The sequence below is a fragment of the Leptodactylus fuscus genome, chromosome 3 (assembly GCF_031893055.1).
Source record: "Leptodactylus fuscus isolate aLepFus1 chromosome 3, aLepFus1.hap2, whole genome shotgun sequence".
In the NCBI taxonomy this organism is placed as follows: domain Eukaryota; kingdom Metazoa; phylum Chordata; class Amphibia; order Anura; family Leptodactylidae; genus Leptodactylus; species Leptodactylus fuscus.
In genome coordinates, this window is record NC_134267.1 from 143406303 (window position 1) to 143424180 (window position 17878).

At 43.5% G+C, this 17878-nt stretch overlaps 1 protein-coding gene across 2 annotated transcripts in view; it reads left to right on the forward strand.

The window, feature by feature from the left end:
• The first annotated feature begins 6834 nt into the window (after positions 1-6834).
• Positions 6835-17878, forward strand: part of ABCC5 (ATP binding cassette subfamily C member 5) — a 53206-nt gene continuing 42162 nt past the window's right edge. For both annotated transcript variants that reach the window (XM_075268466.1, XM_075268467.1), the window contains exons 1-2: positions 6835-6969; positions 8293-8467. In XM_075268466.1, the coding sequence (XP_075124567.1) occupies positions 8339-8467 (129 nt within the window). In that variant the 5' untranslated portion in view covers positions 6835-6969; positions 8293-8338. The remainder of the gene's footprint in view (positions 6970-8292; positions 8468-17878) is intronic.

Below are 17878 nucleotides of genomic sequence, written 5' to 3' on the forward strand. Positions count from 1 at the left end.
CAGATAATACTCATGTTCTTCCAGAAAATGATTGCAAGCACAAACTCTTTGGTATTAATATCTTCATTTATTTTGCTTACAATGAAAAAACACAAAACAGAATGAAAAAAAAAAGTCAAATCATTGAACATTTTACACAAAACTCCAAAAATGGGCCGGACAAAAGTATTGGCACCCTCAGCCTAATACTTGGTAGCACAACCTTTAGACAAAATAACTGCTTCCGCTTCCGGTAACCATCAATGAGTTTCTTACAATGCTCTGCTGGAATTTTAGACCATTCTTCTTTGGCAAACTGCTCCAGGTCCCTGAGATGTGAAGGGGGCCTTCTCCAAACTGCCATTTTGAGATCTCTCCACAGGTGTTCTATGGGATTCAGGTCTGGACTCATTGCTGGCCACTTTAGAAGTCTCCAGTGCTTTCTCTCAAACCATTTTCTAGTGCTTTTAGAAGTGTGTTTTGGGTCATTGTCCTGCTGAAAGACCCATGACCTCTGAAAGAGACCCAGTTTTCTCACACTGGGCCCTACATTATGCTGCAAAATTTGTTGGTAGTCTTCAGACTTTATAATGCCATGCACATGGGTCAAGCAGTCCAGTGCCAGAGGCAGCAAAGCAACCCCAAAACATCAGGGAACCTCTGCCATGTTTGACTGTAGGGACCGTGTTCTTTTCTTTGAAGGCCTCTTTTTTTTTTCCTGTAAACTCTATGTCGATGCCATTTCCCAAAAAGCTCTACTTTTGCCTCATCTGACCAGAGAACATTCTTCCAAAACATTTTTGGCTTTCTCAGGTAAGTTTTGGCAAACTCCAGCCTGGCTTTTTTATGTCTCTGGGTAAGAAGTGGGGTCTTCCTGGGTATCCTACCATACAGTCCCTTTTCATTGAGACGCCGACGGATAGTACGGGTTGAGACTGTTGTACCCTTGGACTGCAGGGCAGCTTGAATTTGTTTGGATGTTAGTCGAGGTTCTTTATCCACCATCCGCACAATCTTGCGTTGAAATCTCTCGGCAATTTTTCTTTTCCGTCCACATCTAGGGAGGTTAGCCACAGTGCCATAGCCATCTTGATGATACTGTGCACGGTAGACACAGGAACATTCAGGTCTTTGAAGATCGACTTGTAGCCTTGAGATTGCTCATGCTTCCTCACAATTTTGCTTCTAAAGTCCTCAGACAGTTCTTTGGTCTTCTTTCTTTTCTCCATGCTCAATGTGGTACACACAAGGACACAGAACAGAGGTTGAGTCAACTTTAATCCATTTCAACTGGCTGCAAGTGTGATTTAGTTATTGCCACCACCTGTTGGGTGCCTCAGGTAAGTAACAGGTGCTGTTAATTACACAAATTAGAGAAGCATCACATGATTTTTCAAACAGTGCCAATACTTTTGTCCACCTCCTTTTTTATGTTTGGTGTTGAATTATATCCAATTTGGCTTTTTGACAATTCTTTTTGTGGTTTTCCATTGAAGACAAATTAAATGAAGATAATAATACCAAAGAATTTGTGATTGCAATCATTTTCTGGAAGAAAATGAGTATTATCTGACAGAATTTCAGGGGTGCCAATACTTTTGGCCAACACTGTATGTAGCGGTGAATTTGGCTGCAAGGAAAGAGAGGCTGGGATCTACAAGCTCACGTGGCCATTCAGTTCGGCGTCCAAGTCATGCCCCCAGGTTATTTCATATATTTATTGCACCTTAAACTGTTTGACACTTTTATGACAGGTCTATTGTGTAAAATAATGCAAAGGACTTGATATATATGTTGACAAGTAATAGTTGTCTACTTACTGAGACAGCTGAATAGCCAGTAAAACATATTTATACTGCTTTTACCTACTTAATACCTACAGTATATGGACATTGAGTGAGACCTCATCCACACAGCCATATCTCTGCAGAGTTATAATAGGGCACTTATGGAGGTTCAAAACTAAACTGCACTGCCACAGGCCTATTTCTCTGTCAAGCCTTGCTGTATGTGACTGCTTTGTAATACAGTGCTAGCAATTACTTCTTGTTATGGTATTATCCCTTGTGTCTAGAACTGCTATGACACAATGGTATACAACTTGTGATGTGGCACAGCTATGGTAACTATGCAGTGACTACAAGCTAAGACTGAAACCCCCAAAGATCTGACACAGGAAGTAAAATATTCCAAAATATTCTATTATACATTTACAGACATGTTTATTTTTCCCCAATCATCTATAATTTTTACCTTTATACAAATAATCTTTATGGGGCTACAGCTGCATGTTTGTGCTTACTGGTGCACCTTTTTTTGATATTGTATAAAGGAGTGGTGCTATGCAACTTCAATAAAAGAAACTACGAGTACCAGAAGGAAGTGTCATGCCGCTGGTGCATCAAAAATGTACTTTTCAGGACATAATAAGGGCTAGTTCACACGTGAACTGCCCGCACGGGTTTTGACACAGAGAGAGCCGCGGCGAGCCGCGTCTCTCTCTTGTCAAAACCCGCCCGCCGCGACCATCGCTGTCGCGGCTTAACCCTCTGCTGTCGGCTCAAATGAATGAGCCGACATAGGAGGGAGCTGCCGGGGGCGGAAGCCGCGCGGCTGAGCCTGCGCGGCTTCCGCCTGAAGAAAGGACATGTCCTTTCTTTTCTCCGCTAGCGGCAGCCCGCCGCTAGCGGAGAAAAGAAGCCCGGCGGTCTCCATAGACCACCATTATAAGGGGAGGTTTTGGACGCGAAATCCGCTGTCAAAAACCTCCCCTTATACTCACGTGTGAACTAGCCCTAAAACAACATCTGTTCCTTAGGACTTAAATTATGTAAATATAACCTCAGATGAACAACACTTCATTATGTATCAAAAACTAGACCAAAGTGTATGACTAGAGTGAAAAATAGAGTACACACTAGGCTACATTCACACAACAGTGAATAATAGCATCTTGGTTGTGTGCACTTAGCCTTATAGTCTTCATAGGAATTAATAGGATAAGTAGCAGTTACAAGTTGGCTTCATTTATCCTAAATAAAGTGACACGAAACAAACCAAAAGAGAAAATGCCTTCTTTTCTTTCCCCTTAGACTCACGGTCCATCAAAAAAACAGACACATGAATGGAAGAATGAAATAAAATATATATATGTGCCATTCACACTCAATGAGGACAGCATACACACATGACGATAAGGCTTGGTTCACATCTTCTATGAATACGCCAAAAAAAAAAAAACACAGAAAAAACCTGCATGGAGGACTTTGCTCACCGCCAGTTTCACTATAACAATGGCTGAAACCCCAAAAGACGCCATTATACTGTATGGGTTCTGTTGGTGATCATTTTAGCAGTCCAGCTCTCCATCGCTAGGGTCCCCCGGCGGACCAGAATGAAGGTACAGTGCAGGTGTGAACCTAGCCTAAGCCATTATTCTTAATACATTGCTTTACCACACGTATTAGACTGAGTTTACACAGTGAATCAAAGATCCACAGGCAGTTTTTAATTACATTTATGAGTAATAATAAATAATACATTTTATTTATAAAGCGCAAACATATTCCGCAGCGCTGTACAATTTGTAGGATTCAAATACAGACAGAAAGATACATTACAACGAAAGTTATTTCACACAATAGGACTGAGGGCCCTGCTCACAAGAGCTTACAATCTATGAGTTAGAGGGGGTAACACAGGAGGTAGCAGGGGTGGCATTGCTTATAAAGAGGTCAGACACTTTTGTAATAGAGGTGACTGTAATTACACAAACATAAGACTTTATGAGCCGTCACCAGTTGTGTCCTTTAACATGTGGATGGAGCTTGGATATATAAAGTTAGCCTGATATGGCATCATATCATATAGGGAAATGTGGGAGCGGGGACAGAGGAGGGTTAAATTTTGGGGATTCTAATTAGGGTACGGAAGGATTTACATTAGAAATTGTGATAGTCCTGTCTGAAAAGATGTGTCTTTAGTTTGCATTTGAAGCTGTAGAAATTGGGAGTTAATCTGATTGTCCGGGGTAGAGCATTCCAGAGAAGTGGTGCAACTCGGGAGAAGAGTTGTATACGAGTGTGAGAGGTTCTGATAATAGAGGATGTAAGTGTTAGGTCATTGCATTGAGTGAGTGGAGAACATGGGCTGGGCAGTAGACAGAGATGAGGGAGGAAATGTAGGGAGGTGCAGCATTATGGAGAGCCTTGTGGATGAGGGTGATAACTTTATATTGTATTCTATAAAGAATAGGCAGCCAATGTAGTGACTGGCACAGGCCGTAGGCATCACTGTAGCGTCTAGACCAGGGGTCTCAAACTCGTGGCCTGCGGGCCGCATGCGGCCCCCCGAACAATTTTGTGCGGCCCGCACAAGCCTAGGGACGCCGGATCCAAGTTGAATCCGGACGTTTCACCATTTTGCCCACAGGCAGTTTTATATACTGCCGGAAAGCTGACGTCCTTCTTCACAGCACAGCCAATCGCGCTGTGCTGTGAGAGCCGGGAGGAACGCACCCTCCCTCTGCTCGCAGTACTCGTCCATAGACGAGCATTATCAGGGAGGGAGGGGGGAGTTCCTCCCGGCTCTCACAGCACAGCGCGATTGGCTGTGCTGTGAAGAAGGACGTCTCTGACTGAGTGTCAGAGACGCTCTTCTGACCATAGAAGAGCTACGGTACCGGACCGTAAGCTCTTCACACTGGGCCCACATCGGGAAAGCAGACAGTGTGCTGAACTCAGCGCACTGTCAGCTTTCTGGCAGTATATAGAATTGCCTGTGGGCAAAATGGTGGAAGGTCCTCTTTAAACATTGAGGTGGAATGAAGGGGCTCATGACACTGGGGGCAGACGAAGGGAGGGGGGAGAACGGCATGTCACTGGGGCAGAAATGGAGGGACATGAATCTGGGGGCAGAGATGGGGGGGACATGAAACTGGGGGCAGAAATGGAGGGACATGAATCTGGGGGCAGAGATGGGGGGACATGAATCTGGGGGCAGAGATGGGGAGACATGAAACTGGGGGCAGAAATGGAGGGACATGAATCTGGGGGAAGAGATGGGGGGACATGAATCTGAGGACAGAGATGGGGGGACATGAATCTGGGGGCAGATGAAGGGTGTATATGTAACTGGGGGAAAGATGGAGGGGGGACATATAGTTTACGGGTGACTGTAGGAGGATTATACAGTGTGGGGGCACATGAAAAATGAATGGGCGGAGTCAACATAAAAGTGGGTGGAGCTAAATTTGCCGCGGTGCGGCCCGCCGACTGGCTGGGATCTTGCTCTGCGGCCCACATGCTGAGTTGAGTTTGAGACCCCTGGTCTAGACTGATAGATGAGCCTGGCCGCTGCATTCAGAATAGATTGTAGAGGGGAGAGTTTAGTGAGGGGAAGACCGATTAGTAAGGAGTTACAGTAGTCAAGGCGAGAATGAATCAGAGAGACAATAAGTGTCTTTAGTGTATCTCTGGTGAGGAAAGGGCGTATTCTGGAGATGTTTTTGAGGTGGAGGTGACATGAGCATGCAAGTGATTCAATGTGGGAGTGAAGGAAAGGTCTGCATCACACATGACCCCAAGGCAGCGGGCATGCTGCCTAGGAGTTATAGTAAGGCCTGAGACTACAATGGATATATCAGGGACAGATTTATTAGATGGTGGAAACAGTAGTAGTTCAGTCTTAGGGTGCATTCAGACTACGTAACGCCGGGCGTGTATGAGAGCCGTACACGCCGGCATTACGGCAGACTGCCGAACACTTCCCATTCACTTCAATGGGAGCGCTCGTAACAGCGGCGTTTACGAGCGCTCCCATTGAAGTGAATGGGAAGTGTTCGGCAGTCTGCCGTAATGCCGGCGTGTACGGCTCTCATACACGCCCGGCGTTACGTAGTCTGAATGCACCCTTAGAGAGATTTAGTTTCAGATAGAGCGAGGACATGATATTAGAGACAGCAGAGAGACAGTCACTGGTGTTCTGTATGAGTGCAGGGGTGATGTCACGGGAAGATGAGTATAATTGGGTGTCATCAGCATAAAGATGGTACCAGAAGCCAAATCTGGCGATGGAGTAGCATATTTCTGCTATGCTGTAATGCCTTGTTCACACCAGCGCTGTATTGGCCCATCAGAAAAAAAAAATAAAAAATCAGACAGATGTGTTCTTTGTTCTATAATGACAGATACCTTTGAACCCCGTTGACTATCTACCATTGACATTCAGGTATCTTTTTTCCCCCAATATTGATGGATGATAATGTCAGCTTGTGGTACTTCTTACCCAGAGATTTATGGCCACTCTGACCAGAGAATTTTGATTTGAAGTATATTAACATACAGATAAAACGCATAGTAATATTGACTATCCATTACTGCAACTAAAAACTGCACAATGTAATCTCGCCCTAAACAATCATGTCTCTATGTGGTAGCTCTACTAGGCACCTGTGCTGTATTTACTGAGCCATAAACAGGAATCCACCTCTATCCAGGGTGGAACAAGACAATAATGGCTCAGTAAATATAACCCGTAGGCTGTGGTGCTGGTGACAGGCCAGGACTACAGCACGACTCCAGACTCTGTCACACCCAGGCCTAAAATGGCCTCACTCTGAGCTCCACATCGAACGTTCCAGAGGATGCTGCCGCAGCACGAGCGTGTGGGCGTGACTCCGCCGTAGGCCCAGCCCACTGTCCCTCTTTGATAGTACAGTCACGCCTCTCCGAGGCCAACTGAATCCTGGGAGTTGTAGTCCCTAATTAGTAATTCTGTAAAGGTTTTCAGCGGCCTGAGAACTACATTTCCCGTGTTTCTCAGCGCTCCTGCCAGCCTGTACTGACACTGAGCAGGCGCAGTGTAAGCCTCCCTGGACTCCCCCGCAGCCCGGCTGCTTGTTTTCTTGAGTTGAAGAGCCGCAGTGGAAGAGACAGGATCGGAGCTTGTGATAGCCCTGAACCCCAGCTACCTGCGCTCACGACCTGCCAGGTAATTGGGCGGGGGTGGAGGTGGTCCTCAGTGTCACTGACCTGTAGCACAGCATGAATTTCTATGTGCTGTGTAGGGGCGAAGTCAATGTCACCCCTATATCTCTTTCCAGTTTGTCAGGAGCTCTGCCATTGTCATTGAACACTTGAGGCGCTAGCGGTAGAACACTAGGGCCGACGAGCTGGTGGCTTCTGTCTTCCTGACACAATGTCGTCATGTATGACAAGGTAGAGGTGACATTGCGGTTGCCGGGCTCCGTCTAATCCGGTTACCGCACATAGTCCGCACACTGTTTGAAGTCTATGGGTTTTTCTTCGGCTCCTGAAGTAATACCTGTGAGGGGACGGGCTAGAGAACCCTGTGAGCGCTAGAGTGCCCCCGTTATCTCAGGGATGCTGCCCGCTCCAGCTGTGGCCTCTTCGCTTCTAGCTGTGTCGTTTCCCTTTTTTGTTTGTTTGTCTGTGTAATTCGTGTGCTGCCCACTAGGGGGCGCAGGTGCCATATCTCCGGCTCTTTCTCCTCGGCCAGGCAGGTGGGGGTGGCACTGTGTGCTGGGACTGGCGCTGTACTTGGCACACATCCGCAGGTATTTCTGGACACTGCGGCATGACGCCATGCCGGCCACTGCTGTGGTGCTGATGCTGGCCAGGGGTTATGGCTGTCTGCTACAATAACTGGCCTGGCTCTTTCCAGTGAGCAGGGTGAGCGAGCTACAGGCCTTGATGCCTTCCTTGGGTATAGTGTGGGTCTATTGTTTTACATGTGAAATATTGGAAGGGGGGGGGGATCATGGTAGATATTATAGTTCCTGTTATGTCACTAATGTTCAGGTTTACTGTAAAAGCAGCGGTGATGTCTCAGTAGTTAGTGCCAGGGCACTGTAGGGTACTGTACTATATGTGCAGGCCCAGAGAGTGTATTATAGGCATCGGCAGGTTTTATACTGTGTAATATTTAGAAATTCCTACTAAAAGCAGATTAAGCATAAAGCCACTACCAATCCAGATGCCTCTAGCCTCACTCATTGCTTCCCTTTATCCATGACATACTTGCTTATCCGCCTGCTGCTTTCTCTTCAGCCAACCGATGACGTCATGACTGAAGCAAAATGCAGACAGAAATGAGATGGAAGAATCCAGGGATTCAGTGCGCTGCCTCTTCTGCAGGCTAGCCCGGGCATGTGCATGGTGTTGTAGAAGCTTGTGGCCAGAGGCAATGAATTGTAGACAGATTGTGCAAGAGGACATGTGGAAATAATACAAATAGGTACTGCAGGTGGTGCAGACTTTCTCAATAACCTTTTTTTTTTTCTTCTATTTAAAGTTTTAGTGAACGCTGTGTCACTAGAGGCACTCAATGCTAGGAGAAGATGAAAGACCTAGATCTAGGAGTCGAATATGTCATACCCAGCCTTGGGTACAGAAATGTTCGGGAGCAAACCAACCAAGATGAGAAAAAAGAGCAAGAGGACTTCAGATACACTAAGGCAAAAACACAGGTAAGTTTCACTTTTGTAATATTGGTCTCAAGCATTTGTTTCAATAAAAGACATTCACCTATACAATGTTCATTAGGAAGATGAAATGATATAACACAATTGCATTAATACGGACTTTCCTTATTTAAAGATGATCGTTTCCTGGCATAGATATTGCTTTGGGAATATATATTATGCCTGTTGCCTTCTATACATTTAGTAAGCAAAATGTACCAGAATTCTGTCATAATTTTTATTAAAAAATAACTATCTAACTTGTCGTGCTCCACATTTATCAAGTGTGTTTGATACGAGTTGTAAATGTGTCATTAAAGTATGACTAGGTGGGGGAGTAAGACGTGATGCTGTGCTCCAAAATTACCAAGCTAACTAATATGTGGTGTTCTGTTAGGCAAGACAGTCTAGCAATACACCACCTATATCAAACCGCCTCATACACTTTGATAAATCTGCCACAGGTTATGGCTTTTAATAGATACATTTTTAGGCTGGACAACACCTTTAAACATTGCTATCTATACCAGTGATGACTGTTGTAGACAGCATTGTTTTTGTCAGAGCTGTGAGATCGAGTTGCTGCAGTTGTGGAGGTTTGAGACTGTACCTGGCATCCCAGGAGCCCCTTTTCCCTGACGTTCACATCAAATACATGTGGGGTGTTTGGTCTTTTAAATAATGTTGTTTCGACTGTTGTGGTATTTTCTATCTATCTATCTATCTATCTATCTATCTGGGCACACTCTCCCATGATCAAGTCCCTGGCTCCAAATGACATACTGTCCTGCACTGTAGTTGGTACGGGACTTGTAGCATAGATAACTATACTGATAGGAATCTCTTGCAGAATGAGGTGCAGGCCTGTAAATCTGGCCAACACTGACAGTTTCTTAGCAGAATCTCGGTTCTGTGAATGTGCCCTTATTTTTATAATATGTATTTTTTTTTTTCTTTTTACTTATAGGGGCTAAATGTTTTATAGGCTACTTCTGATTATGGGTCCTTTTAATAGTGTCTTTAGTAAGGGGGAGTAACATTGAATCAGTGAATAGAAATGTTCTTGTATGTTCCTCCATATGGGGAACATCTGATGCGCCTTTCATGTTTAGCATTATTGAACAATACCTCTATATATTTGTGTTCACACTGAGGTCTTTGTTTAAGTGTCACACAATAGTATTTTGTTTCTTTACAACTGGTTTGCTGGTTTCAGTGTGCTTTGAAGCAGGGAACATTGGCGAATGTTTGTATTGTTGCTGATGCCTTGAGTGTTATTACTGGCAGCACACTTGTTTTGTTATTTATCAGGTATGTATTTCTAAGTATGTCAGTGTTTTATATGATAGCTTCCCCGTCGCTAATGTATTCTGCTAATTATAGACTTCGGCCTACACCCAATGATAATGACTAGCCTAATGACTAGGTTAGGAAGAAAACTCATGACTGGGCCATTCTAATTACTGCAAATAGAAGAACAGTTAGAAAACCAGTTATTGTCGGTATGTTGGTAGGAAACAGCCAGTCTGACCTTGTAGTCCTCTCCGTGTCAGGTAGTAGATAGTACTTGAGAAATCAACAAACCATCTGTATTCCTGAAGAAAAGAGAAATGCAAGCCTCAAGCAGAATAAGCATTACTACTAAGATGTGACCACTTAGACCTCAGCTATACTTTTTGTAATGTGGTAGAATTTAGTTCTGATTCATGAACTATAGACCACACCTTATTGTCTGTAAGCTTCCAATTCTTAGGTACCTGTGTGGGCCTAAGGGCATATTTTGGCCATTAAAAAAAAAAACTATAAAAACTTTAAAGACTTTGTAGCATGTTGCAGCAGAGCTTATCGATCTTCAACTGCTTGACTGTTGCAATCCCACGATTGCATACTATTCCAACTTATTCCTATAGCCTGTTGCTATAGCTCTGGGAACCTGTCAGGTGTGTGGGTTTTTTTTTTTTTTTTTTTAACCACAAACTAGCCCTATCATATCATATACAGTATAAAGTAATTCCCTTTCAATTGTTTTCCCTCTAGTCTTTCTGTACCAGGAAAGTGAAGTTATAAAATGTCTGAAAGCATAAAAAGTCAATTGTAAATTAGCCTAAGTAGCCACAGTTGGCAGGGAGCAGTATCAGACTAGTCACACTGTCTCCTTCCCTTGTCAAACATCGTTGACTCCCTGATGTCAGTCACACCCACTTACACTGTAGCGCAATAGTTTAAAATGAATTTGCCCAACAAAAAGTTGAAGTGAAGCCCTGACCTTAAGGCTAAGGAGTTTTGCTGAAGCTTTTTGAGCCAAAGCTAAGATTAGTTACAAAAGGAATGGAAAATATAGGAAGCACCTTCTGTTCAATACACTCCTGTTTTTTGCTGCGTTTTGTTTTTGTTTTTTTTGTTAAAGTCAATCAACAGATGCTGGTTTCAGTATAAAAATGGCAGACCCCATCATAGTATATGGGGTCTGAGGGTAACCCTGTACACATGGGATCCTAGCTTTATACAGCAGGAGCAGCTGAACAGATTGATGTAAGGAAGATTGTCATTTATTTCTCTGTTCTTTCAATGCTTAGGAGCCATTGAGTCCAGTGGGTGGTGCTAACAGTGATTGTTTGTACAGAGATAGCTGTCAACCACTGTTAAGACCACCCACTGGATTCAATATTTGTTCTAAACGTAGAAACCCCCCCCCCATAATTAAACGTACAACTGACAAGTTGTCCTTAATCTTTAGCCACAAGCATATATCAATTTTATCTCCTTCTGCTCCATAACATGCTGCCTGCAGATTACACTGCCTTTTTATGGTGACCGGCTGCCTTTAAGCTTTGTCCGTGCTGTTTATAATTTCACGCAAATATTAACTTCAGTAGAATTTACAGCCATGAGAGAATTAAAGCATACAATTTAAAGAGGACCTTTCACCATCAAAAAATTCCAGTTCTTTACATTATTTAATAGCTGCTCCTCTACGGATTCTGGCACAGCTGGAATGTTCCTACTTTAGCCCCCACCATTCACATACAATGAGTGCTGTTAGTTTTGGTGCCTGATATACTATTTAGTCTCTGTACTGTCAGAAGGGCGATGTCAGGCAGGATGCAGGCAAGGGGTGTGATTCTGAGCTCTGATATTGGCCGCTTCTGATTTAAGATCTGAATCACACACCCCTGCCTGACACTGCTCTTCTGACATTACAGAGCTTAAATAACACATCAGGCACCAAAATTAACTGTGCTTGTTGTTCAGGAACAGTGAGTTCTACCGTAAAAATTCCAGCTGTATTGGAATCGGTGAAGTGGCCCCTATTATCAGATGCTAAGAACTAGAATTGGTGAAGGTGATGAAAAGGTCTCCTTAAGCAAGAACTCTAACTACATCTAAAAAGCCCACTGGTAACCTCATTTGATAAGGGAGTGCCTATGCTGTACTTATTTATGCCTTTAATTTCCTACATTGTTATAGATAGATTTTTCTTTGCTCTTACAATGCATGCTGTGTTAAAGAGGACCTGGCTCCAGATCTTAAACGCCCAATGACCTCATCTAGGTGCTGTCACTTTTGTTTAACCAGATCCATTGAGTTGTTCCAAAGCTGTAACGCCCATTATTGCTTCTTACACAGTGTTACAGCCCACTTGGCTAATAAAAATCTAACTGCACAGAGACTCCCCTGACCACAGGGTTACCACCGCCCTCTTGGCTGGTAGACACTAATTTGCATAACGATTAATGGGGTTTATATTTTTGGAATGGGTAGCGATATGGATAAACCAAATGTGCAGGGATCAGGTGATGTATTTATTGAGCCTTTGAGATCTGGCGACTTGCTCCCTTTAGGCTGGTCTTACACGACCGTATTGAATGTACAGTCCGCAAGTTGCTGATCAGCAACACTAGTTGCTGATCGTCAACATAGGCTCCGCAGATGTCCGTGTCCTGCCGCACTCGCCCATAGAGTTCTATGGGCGAGTCCATGCAGTGCCGCAATTCATGGCCATTACGGACATGTCCTATAAATTGCGGACCACGGTTGCGGCCTGGTCACACCACAGATAAAATATCCGATGGTGTAAGAGGCCACATTGAATATAATGTGTCCGCAATTGAAAACCCTCAATTACGGACCATTTGCAGACTTACATTACAGCCGTGTAAGACCAGCCTTAATCCCAAAACACTGCTTGTAAAGCCAGCTTTTTATAAATAGCGGCAACTACAGGTTGGTGCTAACATTCAACTCTGAAATCCTTGTGCCCACTCTGCCAGCTGTTAGGTGTTTCTGCTTTAAAAGGTTGAGAAATGTCAGGTGATGGGTATGGGATGTTTCATTTCTTGCTTACCCATTAATCGCCCTTCTTAGAAATTTTTGCCAGTGAATGGTATCAAGGGGAAAGATCTGCTTACATGTATCCTGTGCCTGCCTGATTCTCCCACACAGATTCCTCTTTACACTAGAAGTGACTCACAGTTGTGGTGCTTGAAGCAGTTATCTGTCCTATTACTCATACATGAGCTGCAGTCATCGCTCTATTTACAGTGGTAATAGACATGACCTTGCTGCATTAATGCTAGTTTGCTGAACTTTGTTGCTCAAAAATAACTAAGCTCTTGCAAAGAACCGTGTATATGTGTAATATTACTTGGTAAATTAGCACAGCAATGTAAAAACAGCTAAATAGCCTACAAAAAGAGGAGGAGGTTTGACATGCATTAAAGACCCTCTCCAGACTCCTACATTCTAAGTCTTATTAACCTCAGTTTAGTTATCGGTTCTTTCTTGGATATCACAGGACCATTTCTTTCAAGGCGTATTAGATGAGAATTAGGGGCTCTGAGTCCCTGGCCTGGTTATTTCAGAAATAGCCAAACAAGGAAGCGCTGCACGGATTTTGTAGCGCCCATGAAAGTAAATAGTAGTCTCAGAAACTACGTAGCACACGGCTACACTGCTTGTGTAACTCCTGTTAGTGGCTAGAGACTCAGGTATTCTCAAATCAACCATGAACGGCTGAAATGAGAAAACCCCTTTAATGATCAGACATGTATGCATGAATAATATTTTGTCATTTGTTACAGGATAGAACGGCGCAAACAAAGCGTGGACACCCTGTAGAATTTCCATCTGGGAACCTCTGTTAAAGAAGACCTTTCATGGATTTGGGCACTTTCGTTGTTATATACCGCTGGAAATCCCCGGGTAAAGAGCGATCGGTACCGTAGCTCTTTACAGTCAGAAGGGCGTTTCTGACAGTCTGTCAGGACTGTCCTTCTTCACAGCAGCGCCTATAGCACTGTGCTGTGTGAGCGGGGAGGAACGCCCCCTCCCCTCCTGATAATACTTGTCTATGGACGAGCACTGTGAGTAGAGGCAGGGGGCGTTCCTTCCCGCTCACACAGTACAGCGCTATAGGCGCAGCTGTGCAGAAGGACGTTCCTGACAGAGCTAAGGTACCAGTACCAATCGCTCTTTACCCGGGGCACAGACCGGGAAAGCAGACAGTGTGCTGAATTCAGCGCACCGTCGCTTTCCAGCGGTATATAACCCCGCATGTGCCCAAATCCATGAAAGGTCCTCTTTAAATGTTACTCTGTAAGTCGGAGTAGGAATTGCTGTGTGTCTTTTACATGGTAAAGGTTTAAAGAGGGCCTTTCACCACCTAGACCCATTCGGGTTCTAGGCATTGCTTGCCATAGATAGATATTGCTCCACTGATGCTAGCGCAGTTGAAATGTTTTCTCTAGCACCAACCATTCCTGATCAGTAAGTGCTGTTAATTTAATTTAAGGACCTGTGGGTGGTTTATTGTCCCAAATCAACCTGTCAGGTTCCCTTTAATGGGGGGAGGGATTCAGGGCTCCCATCAGAGGCATGTGTCTAAGATTCAGTGACTAACCCACTAATGATGACCTCTTCTGATAACTGAGATAACGTAACAGATTCTCTTCTTTATCAAAGGCCTGTTTTGTCTGCCAGAAACAAGCCTTCATGTCCATAGTAACCAATCACAGCGCAACTTTCTATTGTTAAACTGCTGAAGAATAAAGAAAGCTGTGCTATGATTGGTTTGTATGTGGTAGCAGTGTTGGTTTTTGGCAGTTTTAATAAATGAGGCCACATTTGATCAGTTTCACGATTTGCCATGTTTCTACAGCCATACTATGCCTGGCTTTGACCTGTGTTAATGGGAATGAATAATGAATACAGGACAGGGAGAGTTTGCATATGCAGTTCTGGGAATGTATTCTGGCTGTTGTGTGTGTTCCTGCCCCAGTCTAGTGGTACTTTTCTTTCAGTATTACTCCTCCATTAATAGTAGGAAGTGCAGATCTTCTCCACAAACTTCTGCTTTGACAAGAAAAGGGCTACGCAGACAGAAAATTGTTTGTTATCACATGATTAGTTTTATTGGGGTGGGGAGCGCCAGAAAGAGATCTGGTTCTCCTAATGATGTTTTACTGTTTTTACACAGAGCCTTTTTTTGATTATTTAACAACTATATTTTGTATTTTGAGTTGTTTCTATTATTCACACAATTTGTGCTGTTCTCCTTCTCCACAATAAGGCCCGGTTCACATCTACGCATCGGTTTCCATTTGGGTGGGTCTGCTTGGGGACACCCTGAACAGAAACCTAATCCACATAAAGCGGTTACCTAAGGAAACCCGCGGACCCCATAGACTATAATGGGTTCCATGTGGTTTCTGCACGAAAAATGTGGAAAGAAAAGTGCTGCTTGCAGGACTTTTCACTTCACATTTTTTATGCGGAGAGGGGAACGGAATGACCCGAATGGAGATGAGAACAGAGCCGAAGCAAAATGGCTGTGAATATGTATCCTGCGTTGTCCAGCACTCCTGGAGGACATCATTGTCTGGTCTGTCTAGTGATTTCAGATACGTTTCTGACCTCCAGTGAATGCATTTACTGAAAGCCCTCATAAGCCTGAGATCTCGCCTATAGACTGGAGTAGGCTTTGGCAGTCATCTCAGACTCTTAAATGTAGCTACTTAAACTTTAATGGAAAACGATTTAACAGGAGACTAAAACAATAAGAGCCATTTAATATAGTGCAGCTGTCAGTATATCTGTTAGAGCTAGTGAAGGTGACGGCTGATCTTTTGATGCTTATTTCAGTCTATAAGTACAGCAGTAGTGCAAGTCTGTGCCTCCTCCACAACTGCTATCTTATTTATTGAAACTGGCCTCTAAAAAGATGCAAAACCAAGGCTTAGAAGCAGTGTGTTAAGTCTTTATCCGTGACAATGATCATTCTTGAAGTACTGTCTGTACCATAATCGTCTTCTGTGTGGGTATGAAGGGCGCATTACAATATTTCTGGCGGGTCAAAAATGCTGTGTGACCTTACATATCACTTTGCAACTCGAAGTGCACTAGGGTTCAGTTTTGCATTGGTGCTGAATAGAGAAGTGGAGCTGTGACTTTTCACCTACATTGGGGTGAGACTTGTGGCTTTGTAAATTTACAGATCAGTTTGTGTATGGATTTGATGTGCAAAGTGACAACACAAGGCAGTTCTATGTAATGTAATATGGATAGTTAGTTGTGTTGATATTTGTAATATGTCATTGGCTTTTCTGTTTGTAATTGGTTAGTTGTAGGATTATTTTTGTTTGCTCAATTCTCCGTAAACCCCCTCCCCCTTCTTCATTTGGCTTCCCTGCTTTGTGTACTGGTCTGCTTATATAATAGGCCTTTCTGGTCCTCAACAGGGTTTTTACATATTTTGGTTTCCAGATGCAGTTTTTGTAAAAAAAAAAAAAAAAAAAACCAAGTGAAAGAAAAGTGTAGCAGAAGAGCTTGTCCTATATACTTTCTCTCCATTAAAAATGCACAGTTTTTTGCAGGTATAATTTTTACAGGGAAAAATTAGCATCATTGCCTATCTTCAGGCGAAATCTGCCATGCAAAACCTATTGAAATGAGTAGTAGGCAGAAAAAAACAAGAGTCTGTGGGGGAGGGGTGTTGCTGGCTCTCATTGAAATGAATGGGAGGTGGATTTTCCTCAAAATCTACCTGCAAAAAAACTCAAAAAGACCCAAATGATTCACACTTGGGTTTGGCCTCAAAAACTGCCTGTGAAACCCTGACAATGTAAACCAGTCCTGTACCTCCATGGTACGCGCTTCATAGATAACACAAGCAGCTAAACATAATACTGGTTATCTGTCTCATAGCACAATAGTGTTAGAATCAAAACTGTAGCCCCTTCACAATATAGGGCGTGTTCACACCTGCGCCTGGTCTCCGTTATGCAGGTCTTCTGTCCAAGAAAGTGGACAGGAGACGGAAACCTGGTAATCAATGTCCGCCTGTGAGTGTCTTCTGCCTCTCCGTGGCGAAACCGTTTTTTTTAACCGGACACAAAGTCCTGCATGTCCGACTTTGTGTCTCGTTTAAAAAAACGTTTGTGTGAAGAGGCAGAAGACGCTCACGAGCGGACACTTTGCAAACCCATTCAAGTGAAAGGGTTTGAAAACTGACTGCCAGTTTCCATCTCCTATCCAGTTTCTCGGGCAGAAGACAGAAACCTGCAAAGTGGAGACCAGGCGCTGGTGTGAACCCGTCCATGATATGTGTGTGTCTGTTTTGATTATGACAGTATATTTCTTATCACAGCAAAATAACATTGACCATATTTCTCATGTTCATTTATTTCTGGGTTAATGGCTGTGTTTATGGCACTTCTCTACCTCAGAATATTTATTATGCAGATACAAATTTATATTATACCGTAACTCTGAATAACCAAAACAAAGCATTTATGTGTAAGTAGTCTGAGCAGGTGGCAGGATGGGGTTAATGGCCGAGTACTGCATGTACAATAACTGCATTACCTCAGCTTGTTTTCTGTCAGCATGAGTCAGCATTGTACCAGGCCTAGCCACTTCTTTCTTTTCCTTCCCCTTGGATCATTATGCAATAGATCATGTCCTCCAGGTGCATACAGTCACAGCCATTGTCTCTGTGGCTGCTTCGCCAGTAGCTGCTCTCCAATGTCACTTCCCTTTGACAACAGCTTTCTCATTGGCTTAGGCCTTTAGCCCAGTTAGCAGGCCTGTCTGCCAGAAAATGTTGTCTTTAGTTTCTGCTACTTCCTTTCTGAAAGTGCACATCTAGCAAATATGAGAGCATGTGTCTGGGCGCTTTTGGGAGAGTTACTTCTGCAATTTCTACTAGCATGCCTGTGTGTGTCGTGTGTGTTGTGTTTTTTTTTTTTTTTGGGAGATCCTTACAAGGAGATGTCTAGTTTTCAGCCTTCTTTAAGTAAATTAAAAATTGTTTGATTGAAGAACACTACCAAAACAATCCAAATAGCAAGGCAACTCCTTTTTATTGATTGTAGAGAAATATTTATTTGCTATGATAGACCACTGTTATATAATGGAGAC